General features: G+C 30.5%; 1 protein-coding gene and 1 long non-coding RNA gene across 2 annotated transcripts; one reads left to right on the forward strand and one right to left on the reverse strand.

The window, feature by feature from the left end:
- Positions 1-1,804: 1,804 nt before the first annotated feature.
- On the reverse strand, positions 1,805-16,589 carry LOC106624441 (arrestin domain-containing protein 17). The gene is made up of 5 exons (XM_014244174.3): positions 15,680-16,589; positions 10,365-10,717; positions 9,582-10,278; positions 9,351-9,518; positions 1,805-5,917 (listed from the first exon to the last, which is right to left on the reverse strand). Exons 1-5 carry the CDS (start codon positions 15,792-15,794, stop codon positions 5,793-5,795), a joined length of 1,458 nt encoding a protein of 485 aa, XP_014099649.2. The 5' UTR covers positions 15,795-16,589; the 3' UTR covers positions 1,805-5,792.
- Positions 4,401-6,051, forward strand: LOC138857262 (uncharacterized). Its single transcript, XR_011396342.1, has 2 exons — positions 4,401-4,526; positions 5,815-6,051. It is a non-coding gene; the product is annotated as an uncharacterized lncRNA (long non-coding RNA).
- Positions 16,590-18,548: the final 1,959 nt, after the last annotated feature.

An 18,548-nucleotide genomic window follows, 5' to 3' on the forward strand; every position in this document is an offset into this window, starting at 1 on the left:
TTTGTACAACAACAAATATACTACAAATCTAGGTACATTATTAAAAGACAGCGGAAGAAGTGTTTGAATGTAAACAAATGTTAAATACTTATATATATAAAAATATGTATAACAAGTATATGTAAACAGCTAATTAGTATTTTGACATCTAGGAGGTGTGTTTTCAAAAAATAAGATATACCAGCGCTTTTTCCAATTGTCGAAACACTTCCCAAACTTTATTTTTGAAATAGCCTTCAGCCCTTTCAGCGATTTGCATCTATTTTGTAAGACTATGGCATTCCAAGGATTTCTATGTTTTTGAAAATATTAAAATATCCACAAAGCCTTGTCTGGCGCATATGGAGGCTAGGACATTATTACAATATTGTTTTTAGCCAATAATTCTGGAACAGGCAACGAAGTGTCAACTTTTAACAAACAAAAAACTCGACAATTGGACTAACCAATTTTAAAATTCAAATATTATCTGAACACACCTCGTACTTTAAGTTTTAGATATGAACTCCAACATCGCTGACATTTGTTGAGTGCACAAAAAAATATACACAACAAGACAATAGTCTTATCTTATGTCGCCTTCGAACATATACCTCAACCACTTTTTCGTATTAGAAAGCTATCATTGAGGTCACATTACCTTGTGATAGGCTCTATCTAATTTTACAGTAGCCTCAGACAACATTTGTATTCTCATCCCACTCTTGTATGACAAGAGGAATCGCACTCAGTAAGATAAGAGAAATAATCCAATAATTGTCATTTGCTCTAACACATATTCGTGAGTAAGAATATATTTTGAAAAAAATTCCCTCAGAGCACTTGACCTGCTCGCAAAAATAAATAAGTTCAATAGTAATTAGTAGCAAATAATCATTTTTTGGATATAATGAGAAGATCTAGATCTCTTCGGATATGAGAATTCCTTTAAGCGACTTGTAGGTTTAGAAATCCTTTGAGTAAAATGAAGAAATAGTGTGTTATAGGTTCCAAATTTTTTCCGTTGTCTATGCATATCACAATGGTTATAAATTTATAATAAAAATTATTTTATTATATACCAATATTGCAAAATTATAATATACTGTCACTGTCATATAGGGTGAATACTGATGACACTATCGAGAGAACTCTAGATTACATCTTTCTCCGTATTTATTCTAGCTCACGTCTAAAAACTGTCGAAATCGGATTTCAAGTCATCAGATACTGATTATGTGGCCCACAGTATAATAAGAGTGTGCTCTAGTACCTAAATTAGATAAAATCAGTTAAGAACTTCCCCTATCTCCCATATAAGAAAAATAAGGATTTTTACACATCCGGTTGGCTTTATGCTATATGTGTAATAGCCGCTATCTTCAATGCTACCAAGTTTTGTTTTGAATATTTTAGATCAGTTTTACTACTGTGAATGGCTTAAATGACAAATAAAAAGAAAATTTTTTTTATTTTTAAATTTTTAAAACTCAATTCTTAAAATAGTTTATAGAAAATAAGTTTTTACTAAAACAGTTTCTAACACAGAAAGAAGAATTTATCCATCAAAAACAGAATCGTAACACAATTACGCATGCGTCAGAGGCCATGCTAACATATGGTTGCACCGCAAGGGCTGGCAGTTTCTTTGAACAACCTGTATAGTTCTTCTCTCCAATGCTTGGCAGATCGAAGACATATAGACTATAACACAATGGCTTTCACTTAAACTAAAAGCGACTAGTAATTCAAATTTAAATAATTTTATTCTAGTAAAGAGTTCAATTTCAAATACTTGGAACAAAAGCAGAGAAGAAACGCTTAGTTTAATTTGGTCAATATATTTAAAAATTTATTTAAGGAAAAAAGTGTGGAAATGCACATTGAAAGGCTTAATAAACAACATATATGTAAATGAATAGGGAGATTTTCGGGAACGTGTTTATTTTATGCTCAAAATTTTATTTATATATAGGCATATATATCTGTTACTTAAGCAATAAATATTTATTAGTATTTAAATATATTTTTTTAGGAATTGCTTAGTTTTAAAAACTTATTCAATATAAGGATTTGTAAATTTAAAAATAATATTTAGCCTAAAAGTATATAAATATTGTTAAATATATGTTTTTAATTTTTTATATTTGATGTTGGATTGCTTTACAGAAAATTTAAGACGTTTGAAAAAAATTATGGCAGGCGCCATCTTTTACATTTGATGTATTTATAAAGTAATTTTTGAAAACTTTTTGGAATAAGAATACAGCTCGTTTACATAATTCACAATTCTTAAATAAATACTTAATAATAATTTATCATTATACTTATTTTCACAAAATTAAAGAGAAAACTTTACAATAGTATAAGTTTGTTAACTTTTTATATAAAGTATATTTTGGCTTATTATCAACCAATTACACTCCAGCGAGTTGATTTTAATCTGTTCAATGAGAAAGTGAGAAACATTTATATACCTACTGTTCTAAAAGAACAGCAGTGCTGTGTTGAGTTTATATAATATTACCATATTTAACTACTTATTCCCTACTTTATCTAAATCGCAATATATATGTATGTATGTATTTAAATATATGCTGGAATATAGAGGAATATGCAGGAACGTTAATAACAAAAATTTAATCATATTCACATCGAGTAATTATGGGCAACACAATGAAGATGCTTATGTGGTTTACATACATATATGGTTTACTGTGCGCTATTAGTTGTCGTGTTAATTAATTCAAATAACTGATTTATAGTTTCACGATTTTCATACAAAATTGCGTTTATTTTTTACACAATGTTTGATGAATTATTTATTTCGCGAATGCATATTTTCTACAACGACCACCGTGGTTGACTGTTAGGTCGTGGAATCGAGTTATATGCCCGTCGATCGAAATGAAAGGTTTTCTAAAAGAACTGGTGCTTCAGCTTGTCGTGTTTATTTCTAAGTAACCAGACATCTATCAAACTAAGTCCAACTATTTTTGTCATAAAAGGATAAAATTAATTTACAGCGAGTGGCCGTCTATTTATTTAATTATACCTATGTTTTCTACACACTGCTTTATGTGAATCGTAGAAAGTATTATGAATTTGGAAAACAGAGAAAAAGTTGCTACATCATTTAGAAGCAAGATCAGACTTCCGAAATATATTCGATATAAATATTTATCACTGTGTTATACAAGAAATTCGTTTCTAAAGACACAGTTGAACTGCAATTCAACTTTGGAACAATTAAACTCTTTGGCAACACAAATTACAACTGATTTTAGTTGAAGCTATATCATGAAAATGTACATTCATTTTATTTAGATAAAAAATTCTAACAGAATAAGAAATTAATCTTTGAATATGCTGTAAAGCTTTACTAAAAATTAATTCTTACTTGACATTCGTAAGTAGAAGAGCTTAAGTGCTTGTTATATTTATTTATGCTTTGCACAAAATTTAGAAACTCTTTTAAAATTTTTTCTGAAAGTTTTCTCTTTCTATTTTCTATTAATAATTATGCTACCGCAATAGCGTTAATAGTAAGAGTAAGTTGTTAAACAACTCAACTCAAAGCTTTTGAAAAAGTTGTGTCATTAATAGTGATAATACTGAATTCGTAATATTTCAACTGAAAAGTAGTGACAGTTGTATAAACCATCTTTATATTAATTTACGAAAAACAGTCATTTTTTTTTGTCTCGTACTATAATAAGTTGGCTCTATTATAAGATTTTGATTGTAGAATACTAGGCGAGCGAGCGAAGCGAGTGTCCCGGAGCGCAGCTAGCTCGCTCTTATGTTAGTTGACAGCAGCAGAAAACTTTTATATATAATAGAGAGATATAGTTATATGAACATATTCTTTTATAAAAGGCTAAAAGAACCGATTGCCAATCTGAGATAACTAATGTACTGGAAAAAGCGGACATCTACCATATCTATGTCAAAGGAAGCAGCACATGAATGAACCAAAATTGAATTAAAGAAAGGGTGCTGAGAAACTAATATGTAATAATTTATGAATAATTAGTCGCTTAAAATTGTTTACCTCTAACTTTGAAAAATAGATTTACAGTCCGTTTGTTTTGAACAGCGCTTCTCTGTGTTTATTTTTTTTCTTTTTAATTTGCACAGCTAAGTGAAGTGTTTCTTCAAAATTTCATTTTAGCTACTTTGTTACAAATAAGCGAAGCAAACTAAAACCAGTTCACATAAAGATAAATTCACGAATTCACAAAAAGATTAATTGTCTCTTCATAGATAGAGTCATATCTATCGCCAACGTTTTGAGTTAGCAGACGGCTTATAGTCAGCTACTTAAGGTGTAAAGTGTCCTCAAACTAGTAACGCTGCTTAGAAATTATTTTTATAATTGTTAATCTTTATTTGTTGCAATATTTTTAGTTATCTAAATAGCTAAATTAAGCTATTTTATGAGTACTAAAGCTTTTAAAGTGTGTGTTTTTCCGTGAATGTGCGTGCGTTATTACGATTACATGTTGTTGATGGCACAAAGTTTATTTAATATGTTAATTATTTAAGTGGGTGTTCATTACTGTTACATATATAATCATTATCATTTTTAACTTAAAATTAAAGATGCATTTTGACTTAAATTAGTTAGATTCCAATTTGCCATTTTTTATGACAAAACATGAATTCATATTCAAAACAAATAGCGATCATATTAAAATGTTGAGAATTTATGCACATATAGCATAATAAATTTGTCATTAAAAGGGGCATAAGAAAATATGATCGGTTTTCATACGTACAAATAGATACGAGTATTTGTATGATAAAAAATGTAAAATTCCTGCAGTGAAATATAATATCAAACTAGTTTAGCACTATAAACTCCTGTTTAAAACTGAGCAGCTCATAAAAATACTAGCTCATCGTGAGCTTCTAATCGAACTAGTCAGAAAACCACTAGATTTTAAAAGTAACCAGTAAGTAATAAAGTGTGTTGGAATACAATTAGTTAGAAAACATTCAAGTTTCCAACCAACAAGTCAGACAACAACAAAAGGCATTAAGATCGGCTGACTTACAGTTATAATACCTGTAATTTCTTATAGTAACAATTCGTATAATTGAAAATCTAAAAACGTAACCGCAAACGGTTTCTAGATATATGCTATAGTATTCCACAGAAAGGGACGTGTGCAAATTTTCAGACTGATAGCTCAAAACTGAGAGGCTAGTTCACATATATACAGACAGACGGACGGAGAGACAGACGAACACGGCTAAACCAACTCAGCTCGTCACGTTGATCATTTATGTGTACCTAGGTATTTTACAGGGTCGCCGAAGTTTCCTTCTAGTTGTTAAAAACTTCATTGCAAACTTAATGTACCCAGTTCAGGGTAGCAGAAAATCATAGTACTTTATCTCAAATTCAGCAGCATAAAAAATAATGTAAAAAAATACTTTTTGAGTTAAAAATTAACTACTTCAAAAATAGTACACAGCTATCCCAGTTTTAAAATGAACTTTCAGTGAGAACATTTTCAAATTGAAACGAGAGGTTACGTCCACAATTGAGATTTTTTTTTTCTTTTTGCAACTAGTATACCCATATCTGATCGAAACTGAAAATTAATGTAACGCAAGTAGTGTAAAAAATAATGTTAAAAAAAATTGGTCGACTGACTAAATCAGTCTCTGGCACATATTCTTTATAAAATAGTTTGAAACTATTAATTAATTTCACTGCAGGTATGTTACACAATTTTAACTGTACGATAGTTAGGCTTAAATAGTGTATTATAATTTATACGAGTATCTAATAAATATTTACATTATTTCTTTTCTTTACGAAAGACGTTGAAACTGGCGGCACTAAGCGGTTGATGTGATGAATCGGTCGAATCAGATGACTGTAACTCGATACGCAGTTGCGAGGGTGACTCAACGTAGAGTGTTTCTATTTGAAGCGTTATAGTAGTATAAGTAGAAGTTGTCATTCGTATATACAGTGGACGCATGAGGGACAAAGACAGTGGGAATGTTAGCGAGGATTTGTTTTGCAAGTTGGAAACACAATTGGAGTGTTGCGAATGGCAAGTTTGTTGATGAGCGATTAGTTACGTGTTTGATGAGTGATGCGGAGAAAGTAAAGGAAGACGAAAAACAGATTAGCATTTAATTACAATATTTATGAATTTTTAATTTTAAATATAAAACATAAAAATTACTTGTGCGAAGGTCAAAAAGAAAATACATGCCTGGTGGGTTTAACAGAATACTAAAAATATTTACATACAAATAGTTATACTTATGTCTCTCAAACTATTAATATTAATATTTATGTTAAATATTTTAAGTAATTTCAATATAAGTTGTTTGTTTTTGTAAAAAAAAAAACGCTTTTTATTTAATAATTAGCAATATCGCTGTGAGAAATAATGCAATTCTTTAGAAAATATTATTGGAATAGGTTGTTAACTATGTAAATAATTAATCAATCATATATGTTTTAATACGATTTTGGATTATTGTCAAATTAAACCTAATGGAAAGATGGAATTCTGCAAACTTAGCTTTTTTCCGTAATCTACTTATTTTTTTCTAAACATATACATATACACAACAACTATAACAAATTCATTATGCATGCAATTACATGCATATGAGTTGCCACGTTATAATATTTGCGCAATGATACCTATAAACTTTTTATGTGAATTTTTTATGCTTAAACTATTTTATTATCTAATTTTTGGCTATATAAAAAAATAAAAAAATTTTAAACGGTATATATGTATGTATATTTTCAAAGCTGTTTAACCCAAGTAAATATTCTTTCATATTTGTTTTCCGAATGCTTTTTTTTGGTTAACCTAGTTGCTGACCAAAAACTGTTATTTCTTTGTTAAGCTTCTTTCATTCCTTTAGCACTAAAATGCACCAGAACAGTGATCTGCATTAGAGGAACTGCGACTGTGTGGGTGAGCATAAAATTAACATAAAGACACCCAGTGAGAACTATGTAACCGTAAATTTCAGAATTTTGTGAAACAATCATTTTCGTACTTCTCTATTATTTTTATAGATTTTATTTCTTTAGATTCTGTAAATAACCAAAAATATGAAATGTAATATGTACATAACACTAAAGGGTATTGATAATAAGAAATAATTTCATGCAGTCAAAAATTAAAATACGCACGTTCTTATGGGCACAGTTATTTAGGCAGCAGCACGACTTCCCGCCAGCTGGCTTGCATTTGTCGCTGCCACTAAATTAAAACCAATTCTAATTTTGCCGATGCCAATATAAAAATAGCACTGATATATTATTTCTAATAACAATTGATAATTTAAAACAATGAATCGCTTTATTTACATTTTTTTTTGACACAAAATTTTACTGTGAATGTTTCTATAACATTTGATAGTGCTGCCACCATAGGAAGAAATTAGTTTTGAGATTTTTGTGGTAATTCTTGGGTATTTTTCTGTTTCCGTTCCCCAGAAAAGTATACCTAATTAAGATTAATTTTAGATGCCAGATATCCCTTATTAGCCCCTAACATACGTTTGTACATATATAATATATTTAAATCACAATGGATTTTCCCTACTAACTTTTAGACCTCAATATGACAAAATATTTTAATATTTCAAATCTCTTTTATGTTCTAAACAACATAAACATAAACCTTACTTTTCTTTCGTGGCTAATTATATATTTAATAAACAAATATTTTTTGGTAAAATATATGATAATGAAAGTTTAAATAAAACAATTGTATATACGTTGAGCGCTAAGCAAAATAATACTTTGCGATAAATACTTGCACTTTCGTAAAAAGAACCTATCGGAAGTCGCTTTAAATAAAGTTTAGAAGCATACGTAAAAATCACTAATAAATCTGATCTCACAAATAACGCATTATTTTTCTAATTTATTGCTGCGGGATTTGGAATTTCATTCTTTTGCTTGTCATCTATTCAGTAGCTTATGAACTTTCAGTGCTGTCATATTACACCACAGCTCTAAGTGTTTCGGATCTTATTATCCAGTTAGATGTAAACTAACACAACTGCACTATTAATTGCCGACCTCTGGTCAACAGACATATTTGGCATATTTCTTCGCAGATTATAAATATAAAGATTTCTTTCTAGATATGAATTAAGTAAGCAAAAATATCGAAAACGATTGATTATATAATGTATAAATATTTAGCAAATATTCTATACAAGTTACGATAGACAATTTGGCAGGATAAGAATTTTATTTTTTTAATTTTTAGCTGTGAAAATCATCACACAAACGCTAAAATAAAGGTATTGTTAAAAGTCACTGGAGTAGCAATAACTCTTTGCAGACAAACTAAATTTATGTTTGGTATATTAACATTTAAAAATTTCATTAGGCTTTAGTGCTCAAATATTTTTGGATACTTATTGTTATAGTTTTGTATGTATTTAATTAATTTATTTTTATTTTTCTACTTATATCAAAAATATTATGTTTTTATAAGTGCAGTTAACCTTTTAAAGTTGTACAAAAAGATACAATTTTTATTTTTTTTAAATTTGTTGAACTGTTGTCACTTAATATAATATCTTTCAGTTAGTTTTTTTTAATATTTTTAATTAACGCTGTAATTATATATTATTAATATATATAAATATGTTTCATAAGTCAGTGGGAGAAAGTTTTATTCCAATATATTTAGTAATTTAATAATTTAATGTAAAAATTAATTTAAATATCTTAGTTAATTATTGTGCATTTACATAAAGATCCACCAAGTAATATATTGAAAACATAATATTTCTATATGCTTGAGAGTATTATTATATTAATGATTGTGTCTATTTACGGTGTGATTGTTTGATTGCTATTTAATATTTTAAACTTTCGGCAGGCACACATTCAAGCAGGCAGGCTATATGTCAGAACCCTTTATTATTATTAAAAAAACAGTGCATTTTTAATAGTTTTGATGCTTAGTGATTATAAACACAACTTTAAAAGTGAAACTTGAAAAATCAGACAATAGTACAAATTTATTTATAGTTATATAATTAAAAATAAATTTTTTTTTTAACGTGCAACTATTTAATTTTCATAATTCGAAAATAATGCCTAGCTGCAATCTTTAAATTTATCAAAAAAAAAAGAAATTTAAATATTGATAAAAAAAATAAATAAAATTTAAATTTTGGCATTCCAACATTCGCAGTACTTAAATTCGAGCATTCGAGTCACTATATACAAAAAACATCAACAAATTAAATTCCAAGTAAATTTAATTATCAATTATAGCCTGAACTGAAAATTAGTTTTTTTGTTTGTACTCCAATCGTTCAATTCTAAATATCGGAGGTAGAATCATCACTACCGGGCGGTATGATTGGCGTCTCGTACTCATAGTAGACGGGATAGCGTGGCTTAAACGACTCGGCCGTTTCATTGGAAACAATACTACTTAAGCTGACATTTTGCAAATATTCGCTGTCATCACAGAATTTATCACTTAACGCCATGGCATCTTCATACGAAGGCGGCACTATAGAAAATAAATATATCACAATGTCACCCAATTAAATAGCTATGTGTCAGTAATACGCACTCATAAGTTTATAATCGGGCGGATTGTCACCATCGGTTATTAGCAGTGTTGGTATATCGTTTCGGGTACTCTCAATACTCTCTTGCGATGGCTCAAGAGCAGCTTCTACTCCACCCACAGCTGCTGACTGTTCCGCATTCTCGCTTGCACTTTGCCTCAACAGTCTACGCTCATTATAATAGCCACGTCTAACGGCATGCTGGTTTTCTAATAAGCTTGGCAAGCCAGCCGCTGCTGCCATACTATCTATAATTGGTATGCTACCAATGGTTAATGGTATTTTAAGTTTCATCTTCCAATGAAAATCCGTTGGCTTAATTATAATCTTTATTAGATAAGTGATATTAATGGGGCATATCATTTTCAACGATGACGGCGGTATGGAGGGCAAACTGAGATATCCACGATAAACTTTACGACTCCAACGCAAAACATTACCGAATTGTTTGCGTGCGATGAGATGTTTATCATAACGATATTCATGCTGTGGATCATGTGATTCGTAGCTCACTTCCTGCTTTAGCTTGACTTCACAGTCCGTGATATCAATGGACGATTCGTTGTTAATATAAAGGACGAAATGAATCTTTTGGCCGGGTGCGTAGCCGCAATAGGGTGTGGAGAATTTCACAGTTAATGGTCCTGTGGGACAGCAAAAGCTCCAGAAACGTTTGCGATCAAGAACTTCGAGGGGAACCTATGTCACAAATAAATGATTATTAGAACGATTAAATTTATCACGAGTGCTAATATTATCTATACTACTTTCATGAGCTCACTTACCCTGTAAATTGTGTCCAAATTCAAATCTAACGGTTGAATTACCGTAAATGGCAACTTGAAGACTTTAGGATATCGAGCTGGCCGATCGATTGTGGTGATAATCTCATAATGTATCTGCCCATATTTGCCGTCGAATGAAGTGGGCAGATTATCTGGCAGTATTACGTGAAACGTATACGAGTAATCGCCGGCCGACCAGTCCATACACGAACTGCTCGCACACGAACCGAGCACATACGAACGCGACGATAGATATGAGCGGTAGGCACGGCACATAGCACGTTCACTATCGCGCGGATAACCCTTTTTTATCCAGCGTATCTTCGCATAACCGCTAACTGTAATGTGTATTGCTGCAAGATATAAAAGTGTTTATAAAATGATGGCGGTAATAAAATATATGATATATATAGAAAGAATATTAATGATCAGTTACTTGACCTTTGTATGCGATTCGATTTGATTTTCGATAGACGACAGGAAAGAGTAAATAAAGAATATACTAATTATAAATAAAATGAATTCAATTCATATGTGCCAACATAACTCCTATTAGGTTAAACCTATTATTGCATACTGCCACTAAATATGTTTACAATATTTGTCAGAAAAAAAATTTATATTAATTAATTGAATTGAAGAGTAAACTCAGTTTTATCAGCTTTGTTGAAATTCATGGCAGAAAATATTGGTCACGTGCCAGCCTATTGAGGCAATTATTATGCGAACTGACTCTTGCCAACAAAACAATGGACCTGTTTAAAGAGCTAGATCTAGGAAATTCATTTGAAATCAAGGCTTAATATAAAACTGGGCATACTATTTCAACTACATAGCAGGTCATTTCAAAAATAGTTTACAAAATGAAATTATCATACACAGCAATTACATTAACGCTGCGCAGCAGTATGCTGATGATATGTATGTAGTATTTATATATAAGTTTTTTATTCTCTCTCTGCGTGTCTTATATAGGGTGCTCCAAGTATGACCAATAATTTTTCTTATGGAACAAGTCAAGTTTTTATCAACATATTGACGTTTTATGGACATTAATTAACTGATTATTTCAAAATAAATTTCGGATTTTATATAGATTATAACGTATCAGGGTTAAAGTGTCTAAAAGATCAGCTAATATATATATATATATATCGCTATTCTGGGCAATCGCTTTGTCAAGATTGACAATTTATCAAGATTCTCCTATTCTGTGTCGTAACTAAAAGGGTCTTTTCTTTATAAACTGTCAATATGTCAAATGTTTTGACAATGCTCTTTACAAATAAAACATCTGTTTACTTTTTGTGCATTATTGTGAAAATAAATTTGGTGAAATGTAAGATATTTTAACTGTTTTTGTTAGACTAAGAGAAAAATTACGAAAAAAAAGTCGCACATATTACTTAAGAAATTTAAGATATGTTAGTTATTAATTTTCGTGGAGTGATTATACTTTCACGCAAAATTTTCATTTGGGGCGATTTTCGGTGTCTTTTTGATGAACTTGCTCACATGATAACCAAAAAACCATGCTGCTTTTAGCTGTAAGAGTTCTGACAGCTTTAAACTTCATTGGGCACGGCTCATATCGAAAATGTGTAGGCAACAATAAACACGCAGAAATCATCTGTTTCTGTTTTACATATTGTAGTTTTGTTCACCACGCGCTGCGCTCTAAAGCTTCAAATTTTATCAGAATTTCAACAAAATAACAAAAAACTTTTTACTTGCTAAAAATCTTGATAAATTGTCAATATATTGTTAATTTGTCGAGTGCACAGAATAGCGTTGTATAAACATAAATTCGATCGAGTTTGTCTTTAAAAACGTTTTCTCAATTATTGCGTTGCTTTAAGCTGATAGCTTAATAAAGCCACATAGTTGACATATGTATGTCATGGCGGACACGAATAACTTTGAAAATTGACATACATCACGTACGTAACCTGAAATGCATAATAACAACCATTTCTTACGTCGTGTATACAGTGAACCTAAAAAAAATTTGTACAGGGAGATGACTTTAATTTGAAGTGACTTAACTCCTATACTACTATATTATATTCATAATGTAATTGAAATATATTTTTTAAGAATTAAACTTTTTCCAAAAATTAAAAAAACTTAAATTAGCTCAATTTTTTAAAGCCAAAAAAAAAACTTGTACAGTTTGCATAAATTGACATTTTAACACTCTTAAAGGAAAACTAATACTTTGTATGTGCATATATCCTTGCTCTCTATCATGGTTTGCAGTCTTGTATTTATAGAATGCACAAAAGTTTGTGTAAGTTCAACAGGTCCTTACGCCATACAGATCAACGACCGTCGCATCCAAATAAATTAAATTTTGACTCATCGGTTAAAATTACAGAATCGCAAAATTCGATATCACGTTGGATATACTCTTTGGAATATATGTAATAAACGTTTCACAATACTTCTCTTCTTTAAAGGCAATGCATCACCTTGTACCAGTTTTTTTGTTTTTTGGTTCACTGCATGTACATATATCAACATTCTTACATCTTCCTTAAATTTTGCCGTTTATAACGTGTAGCAAGATTAAAAAAAAAAGTTTCATACTTATCTAACATAACTCCTTTAGTGTCAGTACAATCTATTTTTATTATTGGGTGACACTCTTATCGAAAATATATCTGTGTATATTAACTTCCAAACTACCATCATTTGATACAAATGTTAAACATATTTTAATAATTTACTTCAAAGTAATTTTTTTTTTAATTATAAAATAATTTTGGATTTAAAACCGCTCTATTAACAATATTCAATTATTTTTTTAAAATTATATTTTAAATTAGTGGCAACTCTTCTAAGTTCTAAGTTTTTTAATTGACTTCATAAATTGCTATACTACTTTAGCACTTAAATTGGTATAATTCGTATATCTTAAAAATGTTATTATTTATAAAAAATTAAATTGATTTACGCAAACAGGTGGCAATGCTCAAAAAAATTTTTGTTTTTTTATTAATTATAAAAAATATAATTTTCTTAAATTTTTTAACAAAAACTTTAAATTTTGTCTACTTTTTAATTATCCATGTATTGTACTATACCGTACAATATGAAAGATAATTATTTCTATTGGTTCAGCCTTACCTTTGGTTAGAAAAGTATGGTAGCATTTTATTATAGCTAGTATACACCAAAAAAAAAATGTATCTTCAATAATACTAAAACTTCATTTCGTTGACATAATTCTTTTCTGAACCACCCTTTAAGCTCAAGGCTACATGTATTTGTGCGAGCATGTATATATGTATGTGTATTATAGCGAACTATTACCATGGAATGTACACATACTACACATTCGTAAAAAACGACAATTTCTGCAAACAAAAAAATTTTTAGCATATTAAAAGTACGAACAACTCGTTTGCTTTTATTAAGGTATATACAAACTAAATATGTATGCAGATGTAAAACTGTAAATGTCGCGACAATACTGTATCGTCACCCTCAAACACTAAGTCTAAAGATATACTATGTTGAGTATGTCTACTAATGCGCATGGTATTTGTAAATAAGGAAAAAATACGATTATTTATGGTAATATACCAAGCCCCTATTGTAGTTCTACTCACATCTTTCTTTTTTTGTTGGTAGAAATAATATATATCATAGACATGAAGAAAAACTTATTTATGAGTATTATATGTTTATAATCTTAAATTCACAGAATAAGTTTAAAATATCCATCGACCAAAGTTAAGTTTTTAGGAATATTAATTAATAATTAATTGTGATATTAAATTTTTTTTTCTTTTTGTTTGATTTTATACATTATAGAATATTTGTAAAAGACGACATAGTAATGAAATATGGCACAATTGGCAAACCAACCTTAATTAAATGTCATTTTTAATTTTTATTGAAACCATAAATTTAAATTTATTATATTATTCATTAAAAAAAAATATTAAGTTTATTAGCAATATGTACAAACAATTAAATTTTAGTGACGAGAGGAAGCTTCATATCTGTCAAAACTGTTAAAGCCACCGTAAATATTGGAGTAGCATATGCAACACCCACAGAAGAGCCGTAAATAGCAGCGAGTCACTGATAACTGAGCTGCGTTAGACTATATAAAAACGCTAAGAATATACTTTGTACATAAGTAGAAAACTGTTTGTGATAATTGACATATAGACCGAATAGCTTGAAGGGATGATCAAATATTACTCATAATAATATTGCGAATATAGATATGTGGGTTGAGCAAATAACTTGTTACTCTTATGTCACGAAAATATACTGAAATGTAATGACATTGCAGTTGGCCAAATTTGGACCATTTTCTTACAAAGCATACTACATCTATAATATTGGCTGAAAAATAATCAGTGACAATTTCATAAAGCTTATTTAGTTAGTTACTGATCTGTAATAAGCGACTACCTTCCTTTCTGTGATAATACTATGTCACTTATGTATATATCTCAGTTGCATATATTTCTAAAGCCTAAAAAGAAGGGCTGTACCGTTTCGTAAAACATTATTAGGTCTCCAAATACGAGTATAGTAGATGCCCCAAGTTCCAGTTGCGCTTACTACCAGAGTCTCAATTAATTGAGATATAATTAAATAGTGAAATTAATAATGTGATTAGTTTCAAATATTAGCGTTATTTCTCCATTTGATTTCAACCATAATTCGACAAGGGCATATTCACATGTGGATTTGTGCCCCACTACCACAACCGTACATACATACATACTTGTAAAAATGTAAATTAGGGCCAATGACCATTTACCAACAACTCCCACACATTCCATATAAAAACTAATGACGTAATTGCCTTGCGCTGTACCAGCAACAAAATGCAAATGCAAGCAACAAAGCGCATCTTCAGCTTGAGCTGGGTCAGGACATTTATGTAGCGCCAAGCCATATTAGCTGGCAGAAAGGCGACCAACGTAGGGCGACATAACACGAAAGGAAAGCCAGAAATGATGACATCGGTGACGGCGATAACATGCACACATCCTTATGTACATATGTATGTATACCCGTGTGCTACTTGGATGAATATGAAATAATAATTGTCCCTTGTGTGTCTCTAACTGAATTATAAAATATTTATAATAACAGCATTGACGTACATATGTATGCAGCGAGCGTAGCAATGCACATGTATGCAAGTGTGTGCAGCATTTTTATCTGCATCTTTAATCCAATTTGCCATATTAAAAACAGGAAAGAACGCTTTAAATGCACGGCGTGGGATTATATATAATATTTGCTATCTCATTCCTTGACATGCAACACTTATTTTTGCTTACCTTTAATGCGCTTTGTTGCGTCGACGCTGAGGTCAACAATGCCGGATAGCTCCTGCCCAGCATAGTAAACACCTTGAGGATTATTATCAAAGGATATAAGGCACTCAATGGGCATATAACTATGTTATTCACCAATTTATGCAATTTGAACTTTTCTCTGCAGTATATATTTACGTGTGTGTGTGTGTGTGTGTTTAATGTCAAAATGTATTGTAAGTGCGTGTGATTATTAGTTGAAATACTATATAATACTTATTTTGCTTTGTGTGTTGTTGTTAAGCTTGTGTGTGTGTAAGTTGTTGTAAAACGCAATTGCAATTTTCTTAATTGTTTCAATTTTCCACTGTTTCATTAAAATCTCACTTTTTGTCAATTTGTGATATTACTTCGTCGCGTGATTCAGTTGGGTTTTTAGGTTACTCATACGCCTAGCGTGTCTTATTATACTCGTACATGTACTATAAATGATACACTAATTTATGCATAGCGCACACAACAGTGGTACATACGCATAAATTATACTTAAATGTGAACTGCTTGCACTGTAATCAGTATATATATGTACGTTTTTAATTTTTTTTTTTTTTTAATTTTATATATTATATATCTAGCTAAATAACTTGGCTGAAGTGCGTTTATATAATTTGCTTTTTGCTTTTCCGTTAATTTACAGCACTTCAATGAAATTTGTTCTGAATTTTAGCATCATATTCATTTTATATGACTTGAATGATACATATTTTCACGGTATATTTTTGCTAATGCGCACACACATTGGTATTTCACTAATTTTGCTATTTTTTTGTTGCCTGCCACACCACCACTTTGCAAATGCTTTGCGTTAAAACAAGTTCCGTACGCTCGTATGTCCAACAGCCGTTTATGAGTAAATGCATATTTGGTTTGACAGCCTGGCACATCGTCATCATTATCCTTGTACCGCTTTTCGTTTTTTGCCTTTAATTTGCCTGCTCTCTTTACAACAGTTCTCTCGTGCACTCTTTTTTTCATTTCTTCTGTATACCGTTGTATTTTGTTTACATCCAATCTTGTTTATATCGCTTTCGGTCAGGGTTGGTGTGTTTAGGTACTATTTTCTCAAAAGTTGTACACCAAAAAGTGAAAAATAGGCAATAAATATGATTCAAGAATATGGGTAGAGCTACTTTGAATCAATAAAGCATTTTCTAACCATATATTTGAAGTTTTTACAAAGAGCTGCCATACAAACTGATCGATTAAATCTCAATCATTGTATGGAAAACTTGTATATATGCCAAGTTATCTTAACAAAATTTGAAAAAGATTATTATTCAACACATCTCTACAATCTTCGAAGAAATTGTTTAGATCGGATTACAATAGCATATATCTGCCATAGAAAACTGTTCGATCAAAATTCAATCCTGGTATGGAAAACTTTTTTATTTGATAAGATATCTACACGAAATTTGATACCAATTATTGTCTAGAATAATACTATAGTCACTAAATATACTGTTGGGATTGAAGCACTATAGCATATAGGTGCCATTTAAAATGACCGATGAAAATCCATTATTTGTTTGGAAAGCTTTTGTATTTGGCTAGATATGGATTATTATCCAAACCAACGGTACAAGCTTCGAAGAAATTGTACAGATCGGATCACTATAGCATATATATAGCTGCTTTTGTCTTTGTGAAGAGCATTATAGGTTAGTGCAACAGAAGTTAAGTTTTTTTTTTTTGAATAAAAACATTGTATAAGAAAAGCATTTAAAAACTTACATAGTTGAATAAAATAATAATTTTCTATAAAAAGAGGGCTAATTTTTAATAACAGGATCTGTCTAAAAACAATTTTTACATCGTATTTGACCGCATTTTTTATTAACTGCAAGCTCCATCTGCTTTTCAGCCTATACTTTGTAATCTAGAGATATGTTATTCCGTCTTTATACTCTAGCAGCCTGTTGCTACAGAGTACAATAGTTTTGTTCACCTACCGGTTGTTTGTATCACCTAAAACTAATCGCGTTAGATATAAGGTTATACATATATAAATGAAGAGGCTGAAGAGTCGAGTTGAAATCGGGGTGACTGTCTGTCCTTCCGTCCGTGCAAGCTGTAACTTGAGTAAAAATTGAGATATCTTTATGAAACTTGGTACACGGTTGGTATAGCAGATGGGCGTTTTCGCACCACTGCCACGCCCCCAAAACGCCATTAATCAAAAACAAATAAATTGACATAACTAAGCTCTACAATAAGATACAAGACTGTAATTTTGTATACAGGATCACATTAGGGAGGGGTATCTGCAGATTAAAATGTTTTTGGGCGTAGGCCCGCCCCCTAATAGGTTTAATGTGCATATCTCCTAAACCGCTAAAGCTATAACAACGAAATTCACTGGGAACAAATGCTTTTAGCACCTCTATCGACAGTGTGAAAATGGAATAAATACATATAATTTGTTGTGATAACTTGCTCGCCCTTTCTACCTACATCCATGTATCCTAGAGTTATTCGTCAAATCGACATTTTTGTAGAAATTTTACCCACCTTTCAACAGTTGATGGTTTTCAATGTGAAGAGTTTGAATGGTTTTTAAAAAGTTTTGCAGTTGTGCTCAAATTTGGTTCGTGCATTAATGTTCTGGAGTATTTATATATCTAAATATACTCACCACTTTAATCCACGCTCATCAAGCTTTCAACCAAAAAATGCATAATAACAACTACTGTATAAAAATATATTAATTATTTCAAAATCAACATTTTTTATATCAAAGAAGTCGACATTGTCATGTTGCTCAAAGCAAATGTTATTTAAAGAACATAACAGTGCATGTTTAGTTTCTTAACATCGACAGCAGTAAATAACA

Source organism: Bactrocera oleae, chromosome 2 (genome assembly GCF_042242935.1).
Source record: "Bactrocera oleae isolate idBacOlea1 chromosome 2, idBacOlea1, whole genome shotgun sequence".
Taxonomy (NCBI): Eukaryota; Metazoa; Arthropoda; class Insecta; order Diptera; family Tephritidae; genus Bactrocera; species Bactrocera oleae.